A 26,550-nucleotide genomic window follows, 5' to 3' on the forward strand; every position below is an offset into this window, starting at 1 on the left:
AAAAATTAATTATTAAGATAAAAACCCTCAGCTGCGATTTTTTTAATTCTACGGTGAATAATAATAATAAACATGTGCAGTTTGACTTGAAAAATAAAATTAAAAAAAATAATAAAAGAGGAAGAGAATATCGAAAGAGGAGAATGAATATGGTACGGTCAGGAGGTTTGATAAAAGAAAAATTTTGTTTTAAGAATATGATAAGAAAATCAATTTTCTGGAAATATTATTAAAAAGTTGTTTGGTAAACTAATATATTCCTAAAAATCATAGGTTAATTTTCTTGATACTATGTTTAGTTGTACGTTCCCTATAACTAAAGGGGAGGAACCACTTACCAGCAAAAAAGTTTACAACTCTTACAACTAATTTAATCACCGTTGATTTTCGTCAATCTAACGATTATAATTTATTGAAAATTAATAACATTTATTGTGTCACATTTATTAATTCTCAATAACTTATAACCGTTAGATTGAAGAAAATCAACGGTGAGTAAATTGATTGTAAAAGTTATAAATTTTTTTAGTAGTAAGTGGATCCTCCCCTTGGTTGTATTAAATTTTCTTTTGCCATAAAAATCTTAGAATATCACTTTTTGAATGGTATTCTTGGATAGTTTTTTTTTAAAAAAAATTACATACAAAATAAAATCTCGTAAAAATCATATTCCGGGAAAATTTTAAAATTTGTAACAAACGTAAATAAATAAGATTACCAGTTTCGATCCGTAAATCCTAAAAAATCCTTCTACGAAAATCCTAAGAATAACGAAATTTTCAGTCTCTTTGAAAAAGAACTTGCTGGCGGCGATTTGCTCTGAACGATCAACCACTACGGCAAGGTTCCGTCCTTTTTATCTTCTTTTTTTTTCTTTTTTCTGTTTGGTTCCCGAGAAAATCGCAATTTTTTTTTTTTTGGAAAAGCTCGGAAACTTTGAAATCTGGAACAGCTGAAATGGTGATTTTTTTTTCTTTCTCTTCAAACGGAATCGTTGTCGCTGTTTCCGTAACCGTGTGGATCATCGAATCCATTATCCGTGCGTGCATTTTCTGTGCATGTCGATGATATCTCTCCAGTCTCTTAACATTCAAGTTTATGATGATGCTAATTGCTAAACCTGTGAGTTTTGTGAAATTAGGTTTGGAGTTAGGAAGAAGAAGAGAATCGTGCTTGAGTAGTCATGTTTGGTGTCTTCAGGCGGAGAGTTGCTTCTGGCAGCTCGTCTCATATGGTGAGAGAGAGCTCAGTGTTGTGGCTAATTTTGTTAAGATGTGTTTGCAATTTGAGCGTGTTTGTGTGAATCTACGGATTGAAGTTAAAAGTGAAGTCTGAATCCCATTCTGCATTTATGTTTCAGTTTTTTGGTCGGTCCGTGTTGAAAGTCCATTCTGCTTCGTCACTTCCTGGTAGTGTTTCTTCCGTTGTGGAAAAGGAGGTATCCTTTCTTATTCTCCTGATATCTTTTTTTAATCTTATCCTGTGAAGATACTAATGCTTACTGAATTTATGTTTTTAGGATATGTTTTTAATTCACATCGTGTATGATCATTTATCATTTGCTGAAAATGGGTTTCTATTGGGTCCTTTGCTGCTCCCTAATTGTGTACAATGGTTGTAAATTACAATAGTTATGGTTAATGATTTCTTTCTAAAATGGAAAGGCCTCTCGTGTTCATATGATGTTTTCCATTTCCTAACTGTAACCACCTTTTTTTGTGTTTTTTCCTCTTTTCATTGAACCACGTTTCCATTATGGCTTCTTGACTCTTCAACTGTTTGAACAAAAATGGGTCATCAAATCATCATTGTTTCTGACTAGTTCTTCGTTTGTTGAATTTTGTTCAAAATGTGATGGGATTCATAGACGATTTTTCAATTTCAACCTGATAGGGTGGTAATTTTTTAATTTTTTCCTGAGCAAAATTCAGTTAAGTGCGCTATTTCCAATTGATATCTAGCTTCATCTTTGGTCTTCCTGCTTTTTGTTCACCAGATACTTCATAGTTTATAGACTACAAAATGTAAATTTCTTGGAACAATCACATGTGTAGATAATCAATGCTCCTAAAATACTCACTTATGTCATTTGTCTTTCCTTGATAAAGTGTATTTCTTTATATGTTCATTACCTTGAGGGAATATGGCCTCCGTTTTTTGTTATCATCACCTGGAGTCTTACAGGTTCTATTTATAATTAACAGATTGTATTACATTCAGAAAGATGTGGGAATGTCCGGAATTTCAGCCATAGAAGTTCACATGGTAATTTTGGTGCAATTGTTTTTTAATATGGTAACTGTTATCAACTTAAATTATTTCTGTGATGCAATTTACATAGTAAATCTTATTGCTATTGTAGGATGCTGGTTTAATTTCAAGCCTATAAGGTTAGTAACACCATTTATTAGTCATATGCTTCAAGTATTGCTCGAAGGTTTTGTTTTATGGATGCATAAATGGTTGGCTCAGAATTAGAAAAATGAGTCATTAAGTTAAGAATGCTTGGTTAAGCATTTTTTTGCTTTGTTTTATTTCTTCTTCTTCTTCTTTCATAAAAATAGAAAACGCACCTGAAAATATGTTTATTAAATGAGTTATTCAAGGGCTATTCAAGAGTTCCAGTAGCAGAATAAGAAAATTAGTCAACTCACCCGAATGAAAAGCCAGTAAAGATGATATTTTTTATGGGAACAGCAGGAAGATCAATCTTTCCAACCAGACCAGGAAATGATTGAATGAGGTTTGGAGGCTTTATCAACTTTCTTATGGTTTAACTAATGAGGTAGGATAAAAATAAAATAATTTGGAAACATTTTTCTAGAAGAATTAAAAAAGAAATGGTAATAAAAATTATTGAGAAAGGTAAAAATGAAATCATTTTCAGAGCCAACTGCACCTTAAATTTTCCTTTGCACTCATTTAATTTTAGCATCATTTCCTTAACTTCTTTATATTTGAGAAAATATCAGAGCTCAAAGATGCTTGTTCGGTAATCTATTACTATTAGTTTCATTTGTTCTCAATCAAATTCTGTTGCTGAACTTGTGGGTGCAACTCTGATAAATCTACTTGTATATTCCCCCCTTCCTCCTCCTCCCTTGTGCAAATATAATCATCTTAAAGTGTGGGAGTGAGTTTTATTTTTTGAAAGCATTAATTACTAAGTTAAGGGAATGGAAGAGTAATATCTGTCTCTTTGTCACCATGTTCTCATTAATTTATTGCTGTGTAGGGAGATTTCTCGTCATGAGGCTCTCATGCAAACAATGGTGCGCCGATTTTCTGCAGACAGTGGTGAGATATTGACATCCACCTTATTGTTCTGTTATTTAAGATTTAAAAGTTACTTTTTATAGTTTGAGTTTCTTTTATTCATGAAGGATGACTGTGCACACACAATGTGTAATGCTTATTGTAATAGGAATATTTTTTGTATGATGAACATGTTAAGGACCAACCCAGATAACAGCAAATCAACAAGAAAAGGAAATGACAATTCAAGAATTAATCTGAGAAAAAACTAGCCCAGCCACTGATACTTGTATTTATTGCTATGTGTAAAGAACCTTGGAATACACCACCCCAAAAGCTAGCTCAAAGGGTGGGAGTGCCCAAGACCTTATAAACTTCACATTAGTTGCACATACAACAATGTGGGACTATATATCTCAACACGCCCCCTCACACGAGAGCCCATTGGGCTTGAAGAGTGGACAATGCAACAGACCCAGCCTACCTGTGCTAAGAAACGCCACAAGAGAAAGTGGGGGGCGGCGAGGCTCTGATACCATGTAAAGAACAATGGGCCTGTTGAGATATATAGTCCAGGTAGGCTGGGCCTGTTGCATTGTCCACTCTTCAAGCCCAATGGGCTCTTGTGTGAGGGGGCGTGTTGAGATATATAGTCCCACATTGGTTGTATGTGCAACTAATGTGGAGTTTATAAGGCCTTGGGCACTCCCACCCCTTGAGCTAGCTTTTGGGGTGGTGTATCCCAAGGTTCTTAACACTATGGAATCGAGAATTACAGGAACTGGAATTGTGATACAGAAAGTACAGTGTTTCTTTCATACAGATTACATTACTAAATCAGTTTTCAAGGAAACAGATTACAGAAAGGTAAATTCGAGAGTCCCTAGCCTCTCCCAATTCTACTTCTTTTCTAGAAAACTCTCTTCTCCTGCTTCTGCCATTCCCCTCCTATTTATTCTCCTGTTCTTGCTCACAGTTATAACAGAATTGCTGAGTCAGCTCATGAGTCAACATCTCACATTAAAGCTGGGGTCCACTTCCTTCTATTCTTGTCTCGTTTATATACCTTTGCTGGCTGGACCGCATCAGAATATTTAACAAAACCTATGGTTGGAATGCAAGTTTGCATCATACTTATACACTTTCATAAGATTATTTTATAGCATACGAATATCTGTTAATTTCAATGTAAAATATACTTTTCAAGAAAGAGAATAGTTCAACCGTTTTACGACCTGATTATAGTAGCTTAAATTTTGAAAATTTAGTATGCAAAATAAACTATTATTACTTGTAATTCAATGGCCAGATTGATCGATATCAATTTTGTAAGGAACTATTGAAAGGTATATTCTTACAATGACAGGGACAACAATGGATCCCAACCTCTAATTATAAGTTATTTCATTAGAGTTATCATGCTGTTATTGCGTGTCCACCAAATTTAAACAATTTGAAGTATATTATCAAATTATTGATATTGTCAGGTGCTGAAATCTCAAGAGTTGGTGAGCTAAGTCTGTTTTTCCTTTCCTTTGTTTTTTTCTTCCTTTTTTTTGGAGGAGGGGGAGGGGTCTACTATTTTTATACATTTTCAAATGTTGAAGATAGAACAAAGTCATTTTAGAAATTTGAATGAGCCATGGTTTACCCCTACATATGTTCCTCCACTCTTCTTGATCTTGCTTCTTATCCTCATGCCATAAAAATTTTTAGGGCGAGCCTAGAGCAGTGATGAAAATTGCTCGTGTGACTAAAAGGTCACATGCTCGAATCCGGGTAACAGACTCTTTGCTAAAAAATGCAATGGTAAGGCTATGTATAAGGATTTCCCTCACCTTTATCCTTGCAAGTTGGTGTTTCATGGGAAGTTTTTTTGTAATAGAAATGATTTAATAATCATGAGTTTTGGTCAAACTGTGTTACCTTAATATACACTTTAAGAATGATTCATTACAGTGCTACATGTTAGAAGTAAACCCAAATTCTTTACCATGACAAGGGAAAAAGCACGATATTGTCCTCCAATTCTATAATGAATTACTGATAACATCTCTCCAACATCGAACTCCATGATTTTTTCTATTTTCTTATATTTGGTTGTATTGTAATTCTTGTATATATTGTTTTCTCATAATGGAATGGTTAGCTATGCATAAGAACATGGTTCTGTAGTCATGTACAAACCATGTGACTATGTATCAGTTTAAATGCTTATTATTACAATGTAGAGGATTATAGTGTTACTTTTTATTACATTTCGGAACTTCTGTTCTATTTTTTGTGCATTATGTCAATTGGCTATATTTGGGAGAAGGTAGTATAACAAGACTTAATGGAGTGAGATATAAATTGACGAATGGTGTGTCTTAGAATGGATTGGAGGAAAGCAATTAGCATTGTGGAGGGTTTGACCCTTTTTTTCTTCATATGTTTGATATGTTCTTTTTTAGTTCTTTTCCTCTATATCTCCCTATATTTCTTTCTTTATCTCTTTTTTTTTTCTCCTTTTTTCCTCTCTTATTTATTTTCCTTTTATTTGTTTATTATTCATATCTTACTTTTTTTCTTCTTTTATTTTTTCTCTTATGTACTTTTTTCTCTTATTTATTTTTATTTTCACTTTATTTTAGTTTTCTTTTTAATTGTTTGTTGCTATTTTTTAATTTCCACTGCTTTCGATAGCCCCTGGCATTCATGTTTTTATCTGGTTTTGTTTTGGCTTTTGATCACTAATATGTTTAAGATATCAACTGTTTTTATTTGTGATAAAGGAGATATGGTTGATGTTGTGGTTCCTCCGTTGGCTGAATCAATTGAAGATGGAACTCTGGCAAAATTTTTAAAGAGTATGTTAACTAACTTATTGAATATATGTTTTTTCGTTTTCATTTATTTGAATTGTGTGTTATTTTCAATGATTCTTGTCTATTGACCGTGTACCATTTTGATACATGAGAGCAGATCCTGGTGATAGTGTTAATGTTGACGAACCAATAGCTCAGATTGAAACAGATAAGGTGCTATTTTGAAACTATATAGAAATCTCTCACTCTTTAAGGGTTTTAACTGTTATAAGTGGATCAATTTTGTCTGTTCCTAAATTATTATGGATTTAGCTAATCTTTTTTTATTTTTTTATTAGGTGACAATTGATGTTCCTAGCCCTGAGTCAGGTGTGATTTTAAAGGTACTGTTTAAAAATTTTAAAATGTTTTTACTGCCCCTCACTCCCTGCTCCTCAGAAAAAAAAAATTATTACATAAATTACTCTCTCGTGTGTCTTTTGCGTTGAAATTGGCTTGTGTGATCTATTTAATGATTTCAGCTTCTAGCCAACGAAGGAGATACTGTTCAACCAGGTAACAAGATAGCAATCATTTCCAGGTCTGCTGAAGCTACAGCCCATCCTGCCCCATCAGAGAGTACAACTGAGAAAGCTACTCCTCAACCAACCCAAAAGATTAGCGAGGAAAAGAAAGCACCTAAAGTTGAAACTGCCCCTATTACAGAGAAACCCAAAACACCCCCTGCTCCACAGCACTCTCCCACTGAGCCACAGCTACCACCTAAGGAAAGAGAAAGACGAGTAAGTGATCATAGTTGTGATTATTAAACGTACATGAATAATATTTAGCATTCAAGTTTCATGAAAGTTGTATTGATATTTCCTTCATTATTAAAGGTTCCGATGACAAGACTTCGGAAGCGAGTTGCTACACGGTTGAAAGATTCTCAAAACACATTTGCAATGTTGACAACATTCAATGAAGTTGATATGTAAGCTTTTCTTTCTTTCTTTCTTTTTTTTTTTTTTTTTTTTTGCTTTTGTCAAATTTTATCAGAAGCTTTGAGCATGAAGTTTTGCTGACAAAATTCAGCTTTAGTGTTTTTTCATGTGGGCATAAGCATTCTCCATTGTACATTAGTTGGTCATGCCTTCCTTTGGAATTATCTCATATTCCTATTATATTGTTGGAATGAGATCCACTAGTCTAAATTTAATGAAGTCCTGAACTCATGGTCTTTCTGCTACTCCTATGATGCATTGGAAATTCATGGCATTTTTTTTTTGGGTCTTTGTGCAACTGACTTCCAAGAGAGCTGCTATTGCCTTGGTTATTACCTAATGAGAGAAAGCTGATACCAAAGTCACCCTTTACACAAGGGAATGCCAAACAAACTTACCTCTGCTAACTAAGTTTAAATATATGTAGACTGGAAACTAGAGCAATACTATACTAAGGCACAGTGCCGCTGCCACAAATAAGGCTCAATGAAACATGCTATTAATCTCCTAAATCCTACTGTGTGTGGCTTTCTTATTTTTGATTTACAGAATCTGGGTGGGTAGGTGAGGCATTGGTACACATTCACATCGTAGTTGACCTATTCCCCCTTAGGGGGCGTTTGTTACCGGGTTTTTTTTCGTTCCCTGGGAAAGCATGCTTAGACAAATAATAAACTCGTGTTTGGTAAGGCAAAAAAGAAAAAAATCCAGACTACAAACGTTTCGCGGAAAACCATGTTATGTGCAATTTATTGTACGGTCTGCAGAATTGAAGTTCCATATATTGGATGGAACCTTTTGTTGCCCGGGGAAGTAGAAATTGAGGTGCAATTTATTGACAAAATTAACCTTCATGAAAACAGTATGTCGACCAAACAGATTGGTACAAGTTTAAAGTGGGGTTATTTTCGTAAAATAACCTCACATTCCCACTAATATTTCACAACCAACCAAACACACACTCAGTAAAATTAACCATAAATTCCCGAGAAAATTTTAGCATACCAAACATCTTTTTACTAACATTCCAGACCAAATATATTTCACACTACATTCCAGTAATAATTATTTCCTGGGTTTAAAAAAATTCTTCTCTACCAAATGTCTCCTTAGTGGAAAATTTATAACTAATTTTTAGCTTGTCTATGTTATTTTAACTGAATTGGCTGTTTTGAAAGTTTAGGGTTTAGACAAGCAAAAGGGAAGAGAAAGAATGATGGCTAACAATGTATGATGAGATTGATAGTAAGATTTTACAATAAAATAAGCTAATGCACCTTTTTATGCTACAAAATAAGTCAAGTATTATTACTATGAGACAAGCCTAAGCCCATTACTAAAAACCCTAATATGTTAACATTTTGCCATGGGCCAACTCTTTCAAAAGCTTAAGTTATTACGTGAAGGCCCATGAATTTTTTTATATTTGACATGCTTTCCCAGACAAGAGTCTTTTGGACTTGAAGCCTAGATAATGTATAAGTCTACCTACCTTATGGTGACATGTTACTTTTCTTACAAGGATGGCAAGGATCAAACTTAGACGGCTTGATCATAAAGGCTCTTACGCAATGTCAAGAACCAACAATCCCAAGGTTGAAGACTCATGAATAGTGTTATATTTAATAGGTCACTTGGCATTTCTCAATGTAATAGTACTCAATATCATGGAACACACAACTAATAAAATTTGAGGAAAAAATGAAGGAAAGTAAAGTTTGACTCCATTTTTTAATTATTTATTATTGATGTTGTATTTTTATCAAGGCCTTAAGTTGTAGACTGCCGTTACTCTCTCCCTCACCGTTCTTTTCTTAATGGTAGGACTAATTTGATGAAGCTTCGGTCTGATTATAAGGATGCTTTTGTTGAGAAGCATGGGGTCAAATTGGGACTTATGTCTGGTTTTGTCAAGGTATGTTATCTAATTACTTAGTGAAGAATATTAGCTTTCTTTTTCTATTTCCTCATGTACGTATGTGGTCTCTATTATAGGCTGCAGTCAATGCACTCCGACATCAGCCAATTGTAAATGCAGTCATTGATGGGGATGATATTATATACAGAGATTATATAGATATCAGCATAGCTGTTGGTACTCCAAAGGTTTGTATCAATCATTAGCTTTCCTCAGTTACTTTGTTTTATTATGTGGAGAAATCTTTTCAGTTTCACTTTCATGTGTTAATACTTCATGAAACTTAAGTATTTCTTATTGACCTTAATCGGTTGATGTTGTCATGGTTGGTCAGCAGAAGTGGTATTTGAATGGTTTGCTTGTGGAGCTAATTGACTAGTTTATATGGTCCCATATATGATATGTGAGAATATCAAGTTATCTTCCTCAACATTGATTGAAATGCAAGTGTACTTTAAGATGAGAAACAAGGCATAACAGTTGGAAATATGGTTTCTGGCATCCAATTTGTGCTTGAAATGAGTGTCTAATTTTCTTATAATTGGCCTGCTTTGTGTTCAAACATTCACAAATTGTTCCTGATATTGAATTTATCTAATTTGTATTTTTTGCATGGCTGTGAAAGTTATTGTTTTGCCTGTTGTATGTAAACAACAATGAATACTACTCACACCTCTGCTTGCCAGGGCCTTGTTGTGCCAGTTATCCGCAATGCTGAGGAAATGAACTTTGCGGATATAGAAAAGCAGATCAATACTTTCGCAAAGAAGGCAAATAACGGAACTTTATCAATTGATGAGATGGCTGGAGGCACTCTTACAATATCCAATGGCGGTGTTTATGGGAGCCTTCTGAGTACCCCTATTATCAACCCTCCTCAGGTTTGCAATTTTGACCAAGTTAACACCTATTATTTCATTTAAATATATAAAATCATGCAGTGTATACATAAAGTTGTTTCTCATGTTAAGTTTGATAGTACTTGATCATTGACCGCTTTCCTTCATCAACATCCCTATTGGGCTGTTTGATGACAGGAAATAGGAACAATGACCTCTTTACTTCTATCTTCCATTCATTGTCTGTCATGTCATGAAAATTGAAACTATATTTATAGTCAGTAGCTTTACAAAATGCTACTTGTTTTCTCTGTAGAGTAAGTATAGTTGGAAACTGTTAGAATGTATATATATTAGGATATGTGATGGGCTGAAAGTGGTGAGTGGGTTAGGTAATTAGTTAGAGAATTGTTCTATAGAATATTCTCTTAGAAAATAGGATAAAAGGAGGGAGAATGTGTGGAGTGAGGGAGGCATGAATTAAGTGAATATTTGGGGGAAAATTGGAGATCTCTTGGAACTAGGTGTGTTGGTTCTAAGCATGAGCTAGGAGTCTTTTATTTTATTTTTCTGTAATTAGTGTTTGTAAGGAGCTTGTCTCCATTACTGTTTCCTTCAATTTACAGCCAATAAAATTGGGTTTCATCAATGTGTTAGTTATTGTTTTAATTGTCCTGTAAATAGGCCCAAGCATATGTATCTTATTATTATAAATACAATCCTTGTATGGTCTTCTTAGACAGAGTTCCTCAACTTCAAGTGAAATATCAAAGCCAATTGTTCTGATCTGTTCCTTGCCAGTAATTGACTTGGGTGATAATTTGTTTCAATGATGCCTAATATCTTTGAAGCACCATGTTGATTAAGTATAACCAATTATTTGGAAAGAAATGTCATACTGTTGTTGTTTTTGGCAGTCGGCAATCTTGGGTATGCATTCCATAGTGAGCCGTCCAATGGTTGTTGGAGGTAATATTGTCCCAAGGCCAATGATGTATATTGCTCTAACATATGACCATAGAATAATTGATGGAAGAGAGGCCGTGTTCTTTTTGCGACGTATCAAAGATATTGTGGAGGATCCTCGTAGGCTTCTGCTAGACATATGAAGTGCACCTCAACTTCATTAGAGTATGTTAAACAAAATTCATTTACCTCAGACTAATCACTAATATATGTGGTTGTCTTAAATTGCGGCTGGTCATGATTTACAGTTTGTAATGAGCAAACTCTTTAGGATCATATCCAATTTCCATCTGATTTTAAATCAGTATGTTTTTCCTTCTTTTTTCTTTCATTTTTTTTTTCTCATTCTATACAAGGAGAACATTTTTTAACTCATAACTTGTATGAAACTATAGCATGGGCTTGTCCCTAAAACAATGTGATTATCTTTCAATGCTTCAATAAGTCTTTGGGAAAAAAAATTCATATAATTTGGATAATCTGGTGTTGCCATTTGGTGCGAATTTGGCTGACATATGGCATAATTATTGACTGCTTGATTTTTCTGATAATTCCGAGTTATATTATTGATGCGAGTCATAAACCACGGTAATGTTGTTGGGCTGTCGGTGCCGGAAAGACTGTTGCTCCTATAAAACAATGTAAATTATAAGTTTCAGTATATATGATTTATTCTAAAATCACTTACATTTCAATTTTTTTATCATTTGCTTTCTTTCTTTTTTTCGTTATTTTTGATTTATAAATGAGAATATGCTAAAAATATCCTTTAATCACAACATATAATTAGGTTTTTCTATTTTTAATGATTTCAAGCTCTATCTTTACACAAATTTGCGGAATGAACAATGTTTTCTTTATTTTAAGCCATAGTTATCACGGGAGCAAAACGGATAAATTATTCAACCTTAAACAACGTGGAGGTATCGGGAAAAAAAAAAGCAACAAAAGAAGATGTGGTGATAAACAAAATAGAGATAAGCAAGTTTAGAATAAACTACATGGAGTATTTGTACATTATGTAACAATATATATTAGTAGTATTCCCTTAGAAACCATTACTGTCGTTAAATTTATAGAATTAGTGACAACATACTTTTATATTACTATTGTTGTGAGAAAAATTGATAATATCATAAATTGCAGAGTCGAAGTGATGAATTATTTTTCAACATTTTATTTTCTACATTTGAGAATTTTAATAAAAAATTTTGTGAACTTAACTATCCAAAATAATAATTAAATGACAAACTTATAAATATAAATCATAAACAAAATAGAAAATAAATTCAGGTACAATAACTAATTAAATCAATGTGTCATTGATTTCGTATTGAATTTTAATCATAATAAACCCGTGTCCCTTGCCATTTATTTATGTGAATAATATCACTCGACATATACCTTAAATTCACCTTAATCTTTGAGTTATATGAGTCTATGATGCACCGACACTTCAAAAAATCTAGTATGTCGTGTCTGACACTCCTCGACACTCCAACACGTATTGTAGAGACTAAAAAAGTGTTCAAAGGTTGCATTGTGTTGCGTTTTTAGTTTCAACTATTAGATTTGTTAGACTACGATTACCATTTTATTGAGTTTAATATAAGTATTTGTAATATCTTATGTTTCTTTGCAAAATTGATGGATATTATAAGTTTAACTTCATTTTTTGTTAAATTATTGAATATTAAATATAATATATGCTACATAAATTAAAAATATTATTCAAAATTCAAAAAACGTATCTATCGAAATATAATATTTTTTAAAATTAACATGTCAAAATATTATATTATGTCCCCGGTATCGGTGCAACATAGATGAGTTATCCAGTGATCATAGAAAGACTGAGCGTTAATTTGGCCTTTGTAACATAGGATAAGCATTAATTTAAGAACCAAATTAATGCTCGAATATACATTGAGGAAGTATATTAATACACTTTTTAAAAATTAAAAGATTAACTTGATATTCAAAATCTTTCAGAGTAACTAATTCAAATACCGTGTATTTTTAGAAGACGAATTTGAATATTTATTACCTGTTTGATTTAACTTTTTATAAGAAATATTTTTTTCTTTTTGGAAAAGACATTTTGGAAAGTTGTAAAAATAAATTCTTCTTAAGATAACTTGATCTAAACAAGCACTTAGTCTTTTAACTTAATCAGTAAGATAAAAGTTAATTCTGAATACACTGGATTGTTAAGTACCAATTTTTGTTTGACTCTTAAGCAAATTACCCAAAAAGACAATTAAAGACTCACAATCCAACAAGTGGATTTCCATATTATAGCAAACATATCAAAATTCTAATGACTCGTCCCACACAAAACTGATTATAAAATGGAAAATAATTATTTTATGTTAAATAAGATAAAATTATCTTATGCAATACTGATAAGGAAGTGGGATCCACTATTTTAAAAAAATAAAAAAAATAGTGAACCCACTATTTTATCTCTATTGTATAAAATAATTATCTTATGCAATATAAGATAAATAGATCCCATAAAATATATGCTATTTATATGAAAGATAAATGGCAAAGTATAACGTGTAACTGAACTCAACCAAAATGAATAAGTCAATAGTCAAATGAGTAAGGGATTCTGAGAATATCATACATAACAGTGTCTCCTCATCATATATATGTAACCAATATCAGACACACAGGAGAAACATCACATCCTATACCATAGGGGAGACAAATGAGACAATTTTGTAATAACAAATGGTCAGATATAGAACCGCATAAACCTACTTTCCCCCATGTATTAAAATATCATAAAGGTCACATTCTGAAAAGCTTTCCATGATCCAAAAAGTTGAGATTTTAAGGGCTATAATGTTAGATTACAAAAAACTGAAAAGTGATACATAAAACCAGGTTTGCTTATTAAGAAGTCCATCTTAAAACTTTCCCCATTAAATGCAAAATCAGATTCGGACTTCTATGCCTTCCTTCAACAAATGCTCTTTTACACACTGAATAGGCACCTACAATTAATGGTAAATTCAAATTCACTTTTTGAGCAACATCTTTAAATCAATCAAAATCAGCCTGATACACAACATTTTAATGCACATTGATTAAACCTGCAGTTGATTATTAGGGGGATATAATATTATGGGCCCATTTGCTTGTGCTATTTCAAAGAGAAAAATGCTTTTTTAACTGAAAATTATGTCTAATATATTTTGAGATAATTATATTTATTTTTTTATTGAAATAACTAAAAAAGCAGTCCTAGTGCTTTTCTGTTAAAGTTAGAAAAAGTAGCTTATGAAAAAACTGAAGAAAAAAAATATTAAAAAAAAAAATCATAAAAGCGTTCTAAAAGCTTATCTAAATGCACTCATGATACTAATAAATGAGAATGAATAAATGCAATAATTGATTAATAATAGGATGTAGTTAACAACAAAGAGCTTAAGTAGTAAATATAGAAGGCTTGAAAGTAATAACAATATGCACTTAATTGTGACAACAATCATTCCCATCAGCATTAAGAAAGTGATATAAACAGAAATGATACCTCCTTTCTATGGAAAATGCCAGCAGCAAGTGCAGCAGATGCATTTGTTTTAGTAAAAACCTCGGAAAAGTGTTGAGGAACACCAGCACCACTACTTGCAATCACAGGGATATTTACAGCATCTGAGATCAACTTAGATAAATCTACATCAAAACCTTTCCCTTGACCTGAAATATTAACAATATGAGAAAAATAAATTGCAACAAAAGCAGGATTTTAGTAAATACATAGTCAAATGACCCCACATATCTTCCTTTTTTTTATTAGAAAAATAACGTTTATTACATAGTTGTCAATAGCAGTTAGCGGCCGACCCCGAAAATGGTATAGCGGTGTAGCGGGTAGCGGTATTACCGCTACGGTGAAGTATTAATTCCACATATATTATAGTAACAGTCAAGAAACGAGGCAATACCGCTTTTAGTATTAATGCTCAAACATAAGAAGTCACACAAAATCAAACACATAATTCCACAATCAATGTCAAATACAAGGAACATAAAGGAAGGATCCAAAATTAAACACAACTGAACAATAAAATTGTCAAATAGTCAAGTACAAGAAGTGAACTAATATAGAAAATCATCATCATCTCCAGATTCTCCATCAAATTCCAACATGGGAGTGGTGTAGCGGGGTAGCGGGTAGAAGTATTGCTGCTACGCTACGCCGCTACCTTCCGCTACGGCCAATGTCGCGTAGCGTCGCGGTTTGTAGCGGCCGACCGCCGCTACCCGCTACGGTAGCGGTTTAGCGGCGCTACGGGCCGCTACTAACAACCTAGGTTTATTATAGAGAAAAGAGGGAAAGTACAAATAGGAGGATGAATAAGATATCCTCCAAATTAAAGGAAAATTTATATATAATAAAGAACAAGAAAAAAAAAACTAATGAATGCAACAAGACAGCTCAATCTATTTGCATATAAGTAATTTTATCCCCATAACAATTATAGGGACAAGTTAAAGGCATATATCAATTTTACCCTTGAAAAATTGGGAAGAAAAAATTAACCATGATATTTGTAAAAAAGGATTCGAGAGACTAGATAAAAACCAAAGAGAAAGAGTCATTTCTTTCCACCTTTGATGTCAATATATTGCAGATAAGAAACAAGCTCAATAGTCATTTTTATTATTTAAAATTCATTGATGATGAAGAGGGTTTTGACAACAGTTAAACATTTGCAAATAATCAAATTAGATGAAATAAACCAAACATTATCAAAATAGGCTATATATTTTTCAACTTCCATTTTAAATATAATATTAAAAAATCACTGTTAACAAAGAAAAAAAATATAGCGAAATCTAGGTAAAGGATAGAGTCAGATTGACCATCGCAATCGATGCAGTTGAGTAGTATTTCCCCAGCACCAAGCTCTTCCACTGCTTTTGCTAGTTCAAAAGCACCAATTGGTCGGCCTTCTCGCCCCCCATTAACCTTATAATAAACAAAAGTATAGAGATAAGAAAAAAATAAAAATTTCAGGAAGCAAATAGTTAAATGACTTTATCTTCATTCTTTCCTTTTGACAAAATTCCAAGAGATCCATGAATTACAATCTCATGACAACCTATTGACTAAGAGATTGAAGTCTAGGTGTGTATGGATAGTGATGGTTGTTGCTCCCTTCTAGTATTGAGAAAATAACCAGCAGCAGCACTGATATAAGTAGCAGGCATCATATGTGCCTCTAACTAAGACAGACTGGACAAGTCTAGACAAATACAAGAGTAAAGAGTGAAACGGTCATACAAGTGAGCTAAAATATATTAAAAAGTTCAGAAAATACGGCTGCTGCTACCCAAGGCAAGAACCACTTAATGGTAGGACTAGGAACAAATAATTACAAAACCCCACTCTTTCAATCTACTACTCTTTCATTCACACCAAATAAACCACAAGATGGGATTACTACTATTCTTGTTAATGAATATCAAAATGAGCTCTACTACATCTGATCCACTTTATGATATGCTTTCTTTGGTGTTACTTTCAGATTCTTTAACGTTAGATAACTATCATCTGATATATATCAGTTGCATTTCTAATCACAGCAAATCTTGTAATTTTCATTTTTGTTATCACTACATAACCAAAATAATTATTCATGATAAATCTAAATATTTTTACATTATTTTAGGTCATCTTTATTCTCTAGCAACTATATTACAAGAGAATCGCTGCTTCTGAGTTTTGCTAGCTTAATCATCCCTCAATGTGTCTGGCGAAGTTCCGTTGCACAGGAAGAATAAATTATCAAAGGCTAATGATAAACATACAGAAGTTCGATAAAGAAAAAGTCACACCTCATATCTGCACCATTAGATTCACTTTTGGATCTATACAGGGTCACATCAACACTTCTGCACAGATCCATAAATAATCCAACAGCACTGCACACCAGTTATGTTTTTTTAGCCCCTCTAAAAGTTTTGTCTCTCTAGTATTATCCATTATTTAATGGTGCAATGTTTAAACGAAAGAAAAACTAAGATAAGAAATATAGTTCAGTGGACATGTTCAAAAATTTAAGAGGAGAGATAACAAACTTACTGTACACTGATACCAGGCATATTCCTCTCCATTTGGACCTGAAATTGACATAAAATTGTTTTGAATTTTTTAAAATTTAATATAACTTCAATAAAAAGATCATCTCTTATTTACATCCCAAAACCTCTCTCTCAGAACTGGTTTATTGTAACTAAATCAAAAATAGCAACTAATTACCCTGCTGCACCTTAAGCACATTTCCTTTCCCCCCAAAAATATATTCCAATATGGAGTACTATGCATTAGCTCAATTTGTTAGAAGTAACATCACGATAGCTGTGGAAACTCACAGCTGAATCTAATGTCATATCGATATTATATAAGTAATAGGAATAACTGTTACATCAAAGGAAAAGGGAGATAAAATGACAACAAAAGAGAACAGAGTACATAAATAGGAAGTCCCTACTTCAAACAATTACTATGCCTAATTATTCATGACAAACTATTAAGATATATAAAACCATTAATGTAGCCACACCCAATAGCTTAAGCTTTTGGGTTGAATTGGTTCTTTACATGGTATCAGAGCCTCGGTGTACCAGATTCGATCCTCACCGCCCCCCACTTTCTTTCTAGTGGAATTTCTTTCTTCGCACACGTCCCCCCTTCAAGCCCAGTGGGCTCTCGTGTGAAGGAGCATATTGAGATATATAAAACCATTAATGTAGTCTCATCCAATAGCTTAAGCTTTTGAGTTAAATTGGTTCTTTACACAAACTTAAAGAGACCAGATCTTCCTATTGTATATTTGACCAAAGAAAGATGTTCCACGTATATTATTATTCATTAGCGTATGAATTTAGATGTTTCAGAGACATACAAAAAATAAAATCAGGAAAAAAGAATGATCATCACCTCGACTTGAAACCCTTATGGTCTTGAATTGCACATCATTAGGATCCTTTATGTACACTCTACGAGGATCAATACTGACAACCACAGCCTGCAAATTGAAAATTAATTGGTATGTAGACAATTGAATCCAGATGGGCTTGCCAACATCCAATTTGAATTTAGTGAAATATGTAACAAAGTACTATCTTCTAGACATAAGAGCATGGACCCCACTTTCTTTTTAAGAGAAAGGGAAGTTCTTATCCCAACTATTAATCCAGGCTACCCCTTAGCTTGTATAAACCATATATGTCTTGCATCACAATTAAGCTGGTTGACAAGTGTATGTACAACACTTTCTATTTTTTGTGATGTGGTTATGGTCAAGATAATTAGTTACCTGACTGCTCATTTGACATCAAGAAATGCGGTGCAAAATATTTAAACTTTTATTTTATTATTTTCTATCTTACAAAATGATTTTTAAAAGTTGAATAATTTTTCTTTTTCTAAATAGAGATTGAAAATTGAGATAATTCTTAACGTCAAAACTCAAAACTACTGTACAGAAATCACTTAGGAGTTAGGAGGCATATTGTAATCACATTTTCTTTTATAAAACATATTGTAATCACATATGACATTCAATGTATTAAAATACCATTATAATCAGGAGAAACTAAATTTAATAAGCCAAACTAGTTTAATATCTCACCATTAAATAATTATCATTTATTAAAACTGACAGTAATTGTTTAGAAATTTGATCAACAAAATAACACATTACTTTGAGAGAACATGGTAATAATTTAGATAATTTATTTTATGAATAGGGGAAAAAAAAGGTCAAAGGTTACATGCATGTTTAGGGAGTCTCAAGTACTTACCTCTATACAAATAAGAAAAAAGAGTAGACTATCAGCTGTTAGCTTACCTGATTCCCATAAACTCTTGATATCTGCTCTAAACTGGTCTTCCCAGTCTTTACCTAAATGTGACAGCCATAGAAACATCAGAAGAGACACCTATATTGGTGCATATTAACAGAATCAAGCAATGGGTGAAATTCCATACTCCAGTTCTTAAATATTCTTCTGCAGCATAAACTGCATCACTTCCAATGGAAATCTTATCAGCCCCAGATCTAAAGTATTCTGCAGCAACTTCCAAACTAGAATAGTGCCTGAGGATATAATTATTTGGATGAAAAAATTTTAAAACTTCCAAGCAAACACATAGAGATAAAGCTATAAAACTGGACATTTTAATTGAATAAATGTTGCAAGAAAGACAATAGCATAATCACCACAATGATTGGTAATAATACCTTCCATTTGAATCTGTAAAATCTCTAATTCCACCCCCGACTGTTAAGGGTACAAAAACATTTTCTGATGTGTATCGCAATACCTACGAAGCATAGCAAGCATGAAACCACAGTGGATCAACATCAATAACACCTTTATTCCAAACTAGTTGGAGTCGGTGGTAGATGAACCCAAACGAAAAGTACGAAAAGATTGAGAAAAAAAGATAAAAATAAAAATTTTATATATATATATATATATATATATATATATATATATATTACATTATCCATAAAAAAATAGCAGTAAACAATTAAAAGAAAAAATAAATTAAAATAAAATGAAAATAAAGATATACGGGAGAACAAAAAAGAATAAGAAAGTAAGAAATAGAGGGAAAAAAAGAAAAAGAAAAAATACATAAATAAATAAATGAGAAAAAATATTGAAAGGAAAAATGAAATAAAAGAAAAGAAAGAAAGAAAGAAAGAGAGGGAGATAAAGAGGAAAATGACTAATTCATAAAAACTTCCACTTTGGCACATTTCACAAACCTGCAACATCGGTAAATCACCAAGAGGGAAGTCGCGGAATCCAGTAATGTTTAGAAAGCTGACCTGCATCCAAGGCTGAAGCTTAGTTGGAAAGAACATGCTTCATAATATATGGAAAAACAATGAATTGTCAAAGGCATACCTCATCAGCGCCATCTTTATAGTACTGTTCAGCAAGGTCAACTGGCTTGCCAAGATTTCTTACCTGACAATTAAAACAGCATCAAAAGATAATAAACATACAATTTAATAATAAAAAATAATGTGGTGACTGAGAGAAAAAGTAAAAGTTCAGATGCTTCTTGTTCAATATCACAAAAGATAATGAGTATTATCTCTGATACCTCTTTCTCTTCTGTATGCTCTCTTACATCATACTGATCTCCTTTGGTTACAACAAGGTCCCCCTTATCATTTGTTCTCACATCAAGACAAGCAATCACCTTAATAGACAATGTTTTGTTAGCAAACCAAAATAGTGAATGCACCTGAGGCCAAGAATACATATTAATTAATTTAAATTAGAAAGTGTTTTCCATGACAATTACCCTTTTTGCAAGTTTTGAAGCTTTTCCTTCACCAGGCTTCTGTCTTCAAGCGAATATTACAAATGATTAGTCAAAACGATCAATGATAATACTCATCCAGAAAACGTACATAGAAAGGTATGAAGGCCACCTTTGTCAGATTTGACTTCGGATACAAGAATCTTCTCAAAATAGAGAGACCAACATCTGAAAATTTCATTTTCAGGAATCAGAACAAGAATAAGCCAGCCCAATAAATGAGGAAAACAAAGAGTAGCATTTTGTTTACCCCTATATATATATACACACACACACACACACACAAAGAATTACTGTATTCCTCCCAAAAGAAGAATGAAAATTTGCAGCAATGCATATTCTAACAGAAGTCATTAAAGATTGGAAACTTAAATCTTATGAATAATATCAGAAACCGAAGGAAATTCTTCATTTCGAATTGAATTAGATAGTTTCCTATTTTTCATTTCATTTTTTCTCCTGAGTCAATTGGAATCTCAGATCATCCTTCAATTGTAACTTTACAGAAGCAGGGATTGTAGAAATCTGCACGTAACTATCTTATTTCAAATTTCAAAATAATGTTGATTCAGTAAATTTATTTCCTTGGATGACTAGAGCGCAATTACAAGGTAATGAATAATAGAAATTTCAACAAGGACAGTGGCCTTCATGATTAAGGGTTATGTAAATGAACGGGAAGAGAGGGAGAGAGAGAGAGAGAGAGAGAAAACCAAAAGTCTAAAAGATTGGAAAGGAAGGTAAACTTGCCTCCACTCTTCTCTGGATGGAACTGAACTGCATGCACATTTCCTCTTCTAATAGAAGCTATAAATTTGTCACCGTAGTTGCAGGTGGATGATACCCACTCTTTGTTGTCATCTGACTGAGAAAATGAAACAATTCAGATTACTTAAACGCTTACAAATCATGAAAATATGGAGTAATAAAGTAATAGACAAAGTGACAAGGAAATTTTTAAAGAAAAGTGGAGACATACAGGCACGGCACGATAAGAGTGCACAAAATAGACATGGCGGTTTCCAACGTCATCCAAAATTTCTGAGTCCATTGTGATTTGTAAAGCATTCCAGCCAATATGTGGTACTCTAAAACCATTTGATGAGTCAAATCGCCCAACAGTTCCAGGTATTAAGCCAAGACCTTTTACTGATTCACAAGTATACTTGACCGTTCAATACATCAATTAAAAGTGTGAATAAAAAGGCAACTTGCTCTTGTAGTGCTCAGGAAATTAAGCTTTCTGTTAAACTAGAGAGCATTGTCTCCCATATTCTCTTGGTGTGTTTGAGAACCATATAAAAAATTACTTAGGTTACGCACTGTTACGAACCCAAAAACAGATTAGAAATGCAAAGAAAGGAAAAGAGAAAGAATATTTCTGTAGTGTTTATTGAATTATGAATACAGACCTAACGAGATAATTCTCCTTCCAAGGCTTTCCCCTTTCAACAACAGGTCTAATGCTTAGTTCCCAGATGATAACAAATCAAAATGCCCCCTCTTACAGTTTCCTACTATTTAAGCTGATTTTCTACCTTCAACCACGCAAAAATAACTATTCTAACTAACTGCTCTCTGGAGGTACCACAGATTCCAATAAATCACGCAGTTCTCTCTCAATAGGTTCTTTATTACCCAGTTACCCATGATAAGGAATTGACGTCATGACAAAACAAAGTATATGAGGACAATGTATATTGTCAAGGCAAGGTCATAACCAAGTAATTTCATGTCTGCACATATTAAGTCAGTAAATTTTCATTATACTAAAGGGCAAAATCCGGTGCACAAGGCTCCCCGACTTGCGAGGGTAGGAGTGAGAGTTGATCGTACACATATTAAGTCAGTATATGTTTCATTATACTAAAGGGCAGAATCCGGTGCACAAGGCTCCTCAAATTGCAAGGGTAGGGGTGAGAGTCAATTATACACAACCTTACTCTTGCATCTTTGCAAAGAGGTTGTTTATCATATTTGAACCCGTGACCTTCTAATCAATCACAAGGAGCAACTTTACCTCTACTCCAAGGCTTGCCCTCAAATATTTCAGTATACTATTACATAAAAATACCATTTTGCAGAAGCATAGATTAAACACTAACGAAATATGACATGTAAAAATATGAATATCTCCAAGAAAATGCAATAACAACAAACATTATCCCAATAAATAGAGTCAGCTACATGGATCAATCAACGCCATTGGAATAAAATAAAATAAAAATAGTAAAACCATTTAGAGCAAGACCAATTTTTAATTTTTTTTCCCTAAAGTTTTCTTTGGTCTTCCTCTACCCGTTTTAATCACACCATCTTCCATTTGATCCCTTTTTCTCACGGTATCCCTTATTGGTGTTTATCTCACATGACCAAACCAGCCTAAGCAAGCTTCCATCATATTCTCAATAGGTGGTCCTACTCCAACTTCTATATTTGCTTATAAACTTATATTTTCCTGCATATCCACTCATTCACCTCAGCACTCTTATCTGAGCTAAACCTTTTTTGACTCTTGCTAGCACTTCATTACCCAACATTCACTAGTGGACCATCATAGAGCATCGCTGGTCATATAATTGTCCTCTATAATTTTAATGTAAGTTTGATGGCACCTTGCAATCACAAATTATGCCTGAAATATTTCTCCATTCCATCCAATGTGTGACATCCCCATCGATCTTCCCATTACTTTGTTAGATGGATCTGACATCCCCATCCAATGTGGGATGATCTGATCCCCAATTTTTACCTCCAGACCATTTCTAACTTGTATCTTACTAAACTTGCATTGCAAAGCTTCCCTTCACATCTTAAGCTTAAATTTACCCCTCTAGTCTCATAAACTAGGACTGTATCAGCTGTCAAAAGCATGCAATGAAGCACTAGCTCTACCATGGTCAATTACAAGAAGATCTTATGTTACATGGTGCAACTTAAAAATAAAATATGGAGGCAAAAGATTTTCCTCTCATTTGACTTGGCCTGATTGAAAAATCTTTCAAATCTGAGATAAAAAGTGACTAGTAGTAACCCTTTAATATGATATTTTTGTTTAATTTCACATATACATGGATGGAAATGTTGGTAACTATTTATGCTGTGGTATTTAAACGTTCAGTGAGGAATTGAAAGATTATCAATGATAACAAAAACTAAAGAGCACTTTATAACTGACCTGGTCCATTCTCCTCACTAGATTCAAAGAGTAATTGAAGTCCAAGACAAATGCCTAAAAATGGGCGATCCTTTTCAATATATGAACATAATGCTTCATCCATCCTGCAAAAAGTATGATTCTCTATAAGCTTGATACTAAAACAAAATAACACATTTGACTCAGTCTAAAAAATTCAGATTGCAAACACTCAAAGATCAAAACTGAAAATTGTCTCAAGAGAACTTTAAATGTATACATGACAACGCCTAGTTTAAAATCTGAACTGATAAATTCAGCAGAACTAAAGAGACAAGGAGACATTACACAATTTAAAAGGCACCTGAGATGTGCCAAATGAGTTTATTTTATACATAATACCAATAGTATATAACAACCACTACCAACTTGATCATCCCCAAAATTTTAATATCCCATCTACTTAGGAATTAGTACAGTAGTTGTAAACTCGAATACATAACAGGAGTCTTGGTTTAACTCATTTTTAATGTACATAGTTTTAACTCATTTTTACTAATAGTTTTAACTCATTTTTACTAATAGTTTTAACTATTAGTATTGCATAATTTGGAAATAATACCCTGTCCTGTCTAGGGGTGTGCAAAATAACCAAAAAACTGAACCGAACCAAACCGCCCTTAAAATAACCGGTTTTTAAAAACTAGTTCATGAACCGAACCGGTTTTTAAAGAACAAGTTCATTAACCGAACCGGTTTTTAGAACCAGTTTAAGAACCGAACCATTTTGAACCGAACCGAACCGAACCAAATTGATTTTTATAACTTTATTTTTTAAATTTTTAATTTTTTTTCTTTTCAAAATAGGGTTGACCCGAACCGGTTGCAAACCGAACCGAACCATTTCCAACCGAACCGAACCACTTTTGAACCGAACCATTTTCGAATCGAACCATTTAAACCAATTCGGTTCGGTTTTTCAAAAAATTCGGTTTGGTTCAACCCATGCAGATCCCCAGTCATGTCCTGTGTTTTCCTTGAATAGCCTACTATTTCAACCCAGTAGAAATATCCCACCACAAGCAGAGTACTAGTACTACTACTACTATATCATCAAAGAAAAAGATTTAAAAAAAAGACACCAGTTAAAAAAATACCCAGTTTTGCTTAACACCTCCATGGCTGGTGCAAATGCTCCAACACCTGGAAAGATTAGGCGGCTAGCATTCAAAATGTCTTGAGGAGTTTGCACCTAGTAACAAAGTTGTTTCAGATTCAAAACGCACCAACAAAAACAACCCCATTAAGAAATTGTGTAAAAAGCTTACATCTTTGATGTCAAACCCGAGGTGTCTGATAGCATTCCTTACACTTCGAACATTGCCAGCACCATAATCAAGCAAAGTCACAACTAAAAATCACGAAGCAGAAGAGAAAATGAGAGGTTGTGGAACAAAACCAAAACCTCACAATAAAAAAAAAAAGAGAGATTTTCAAAAGGGTATTTCCAGAAAGAGAGGACAAACCAGAATCCTGAGAAGAGGAGGCACGAACAGAGAAGTTCCTCGAGTATTTGATATTGCCAAAATGAGAGGATCTTGTGAATGAGAGTGGATTTTTGCGAAGAAAAAGGAGAGAGGAAGACGAAGCAGAAGAAGCAAATGGCGGCGCCTCCATTGTTGTTGCTGATGCTTCACAACATTGTACACTGTTGTTTACTTCTATGTCATGTTCCTTGTCTTACTATGCAATATGACTTACGGCGTCGTTTGAGCAACTCATCCTCATGTTCATTCTTTACAAGACGAACTCTTTTTTTAAAAAAAAAAAAAAATTATTACTAAATAAAATTTATACTGATATTACCTATTAATCCAATAAAAAAGAGTATATTAAAAAAGAGTGCTTAGACTTCTCTAAATAAGGGATGCACCCCTCATTTTGTAGAATAAGCTGTAGAATTACAACAATTGATTAAAACTTCAAAGAAATAGATTTCAATAACTTTTCTTTTTTTTGGTTATAAATGTGCATATATTTTAGAGAAAAACATTTGTCCAGGATATAATTTTATGTCATTTTTTAAATTTGAACCATTGATTTTTGTCAATTAATGGTTAAGATTTATTAGATTTTATTGTGAATTATTAATTAATTAATAAATTTGACCCAATAAATTATAATCGTTGATTGACGAAAAATCAACTGTTAAAATTTTAAATGACACAAAATTATATCTTAAACATTTTTTCCTATGTATTTTTTTTTGGTAAATATTTTTTCCTATATTTTATCACAACTTCAACCGTTAACTTTTCAATTAATAGTTATAAGTTATAACCGTTCACTTTAGTCTTTACTGTATATCAAAACTAGTATATTAAAACGTACAAAAGAAAACACCATATTAAAAAGGAGGATTTGACTTGTCTAACAGCGGTTGCACCCTCATTTTATAAGATAATATAGGATAACATGCAAGATTATAACCGTTGTTTGGGTTTATAGATATGCATATATTTTATCACAATTTCAACCGTTAATATTGCTCACCACTAAAATAATCGTTTGAGGAGGATAAACAAATAATTTTGAAGATTTTACCAACTAAAGTACATGTTTGACAAATTCATTTGATTTCTGTATTAAAAAAAAAAAATCATTTGATTTGTTCTAACCTGTCTATCAAATGAATTATATTTGTGAACATAGATTCCGGTTACTATTTCTCCTCATATTATATTATATGCAGAACAAAATTAATTTAAGGGGAAAATATATATTATTTTAAAGGACATAATTTTGTATCATCTTAAATGAAATAACCGTATTTTGGTGCATATTTATTGATTTTTACATTCTCTCTTATCTTTAATACTCTGTCTTTCTCTTTTCTCCTAATTTTATAAATGAGAGAGAATTTAAAAAACCAATAAATATATGTCAAAACACAGTTATATCACTTAAAATGACATAAAGTTATGTGATTTAAGATAGCTGATAGCTCTTAAAAGTTATTAGTTATCTTATGTATTTTATTGTTAACTTTTTCCCATCTTTTGTTGCTATTTTTATTGCTTATTTCTAATTTTGCATTCAGGAGCACTTTTTTGTAAACAAGGGCCGGATCAATTAAGGAGCAGCTGAGTGTAAAATGATTTATTTTTATTACTTTTTGGCTTAAGAAATTATTTCTCATTTTTAAAAGGCCAAATAACCATTTAGAAGAGGCCCAATCCAAAAATGAAGTAAATTTGGAGAGAAAGAAAGAAGAAAGAG

The 26,550-nt window shown here is 32.8% G+C and overlaps 2 protein-coding genes across 5 annotated transcripts; one reads left to right on the forward strand and one right to left on the reverse strand.

The window, feature by feature from the left end:
• The first annotated feature begins 746 nt into the window (after positions 1 to 746).
• LOC133292537 (dihydrolipoyllysine-residue succinyltransferase component of 2-oxoglutarate dehydrogenase complex 2, mitochondrial-like) lies at positions 747 to 11,201 on the forward strand. Of its 4 annotated transcripts, XM_061490954.1 has the most exons (15): positions 747 to 844; positions 1,142 to 1,234; positions 1,361 to 1,438; positions 2,205 to 2,265; positions 2,363 to 2,390; positions 3,236 to 3,297; positions 6,030 to 6,104; positions 6,220 to 6,275; positions 6,401 to 6,445; positions 6,584 to 6,844; positions 6,941 to 7,035; positions 8,870 to 8,960; positions 9,041 to 9,151; positions 9,650 to 9,844; positions 10,720 to 11,201. In XM_061490954.1, exons 2-15 carry the CDS (start codon positions 1,184 to 1,186, stop codon positions 10,909 to 10,911), a joined length of 1,401 nt encoding a protein of 466 aa, XP_061346938.1. In that variant the 5' UTR covers positions 747 to 844; positions 1,142 to 1,183; the 3' UTR covers positions 10,912 to 11,201. The 4 variants fall into 4 exon arrangements, with proteins under 4 accessions (XP_061346938.1, XP_061346937.1, XP_061346939.1 ...); XM_061490953.1 differs by lacking the exons at positions 747 to 844; positions 1,142 to 1,234; positions 1,361 to 1,438; positions 2,205 to 2,265; positions 2,363 to 2,390 and adding an exon at positions 4,063 to 4,122 and having other exon boundaries at positions 3,255 to 3,297; positions 4,232 to 6,104; XM_061490955.1 differs by lacking the exons at positions 747 to 844; positions 1,142 to 1,234; positions 1,361 to 1,438; ... (1 more) ...; positions 2,363 to 2,390; positions 3,236 to 3,297 and adding an exon at positions 4,048 to 4,364.
• A 2,093-nt stretch (positions 11,202 to 13,294) lies between these two features.
• On the reverse strand, positions 13,295 to 24,967 carry LOC133292536 (imidazole glycerol phosphate synthase hisHF, chloroplastic). Its single transcript, XM_061490951.1, has 19 exons — positions 24,798 to 24,967; positions 24,600 to 24,682; positions 24,429 to 24,523; positions 23,314 to 23,417; positions 21,115 to 21,284; positions 20,886 to 21,000; positions 20,248 to 20,303; positions 20,118 to 20,156; positions 19,914 to 20,012; positions 19,712 to 19,774; positions 19,570 to 19,632; positions 19,036 to 19,118; positions 18,783 to 18,891; positions 18,643 to 18,696; positions 17,730 to 17,817; positions 16,872 to 16,909; positions 15,650 to 15,755; positions 14,313 to 14,479; positions 13,295 to 13,773 (listed from the first exon to the last, which is right to left on the reverse strand). Exons 1-19 carry the CDS (start codon positions 24,946 to 24,948, stop codon positions 13,714 to 13,716), a joined length of 1,743 nt encoding a protein of 580 aa, XP_061346935.1. The 5' UTR covers positions 24,949 to 24,967; the 3' UTR covers positions 13,295 to 13,713.
• Positions 24,968 to 26,550: the final 1,583 nt, after the last annotated feature.

This window comes from Gastrolobium bilobum, unplaced genomic scaffold, assembly GCF_033153095.1.
Source record: "Gastrolobium bilobum isolate Gb01-03AN ecotype WA unplaced genomic scaffold, APGP_CSIRO_Gbil_v1 utg12382, whole genome shotgun sequence".
In the NCBI taxonomy this organism is placed as follows: domain Eukaryota; kingdom Viridiplantae; phylum Streptophyta; class Magnoliopsida; order Fabales; family Fabaceae; genus Gastrolobium; species Gastrolobium bilobum.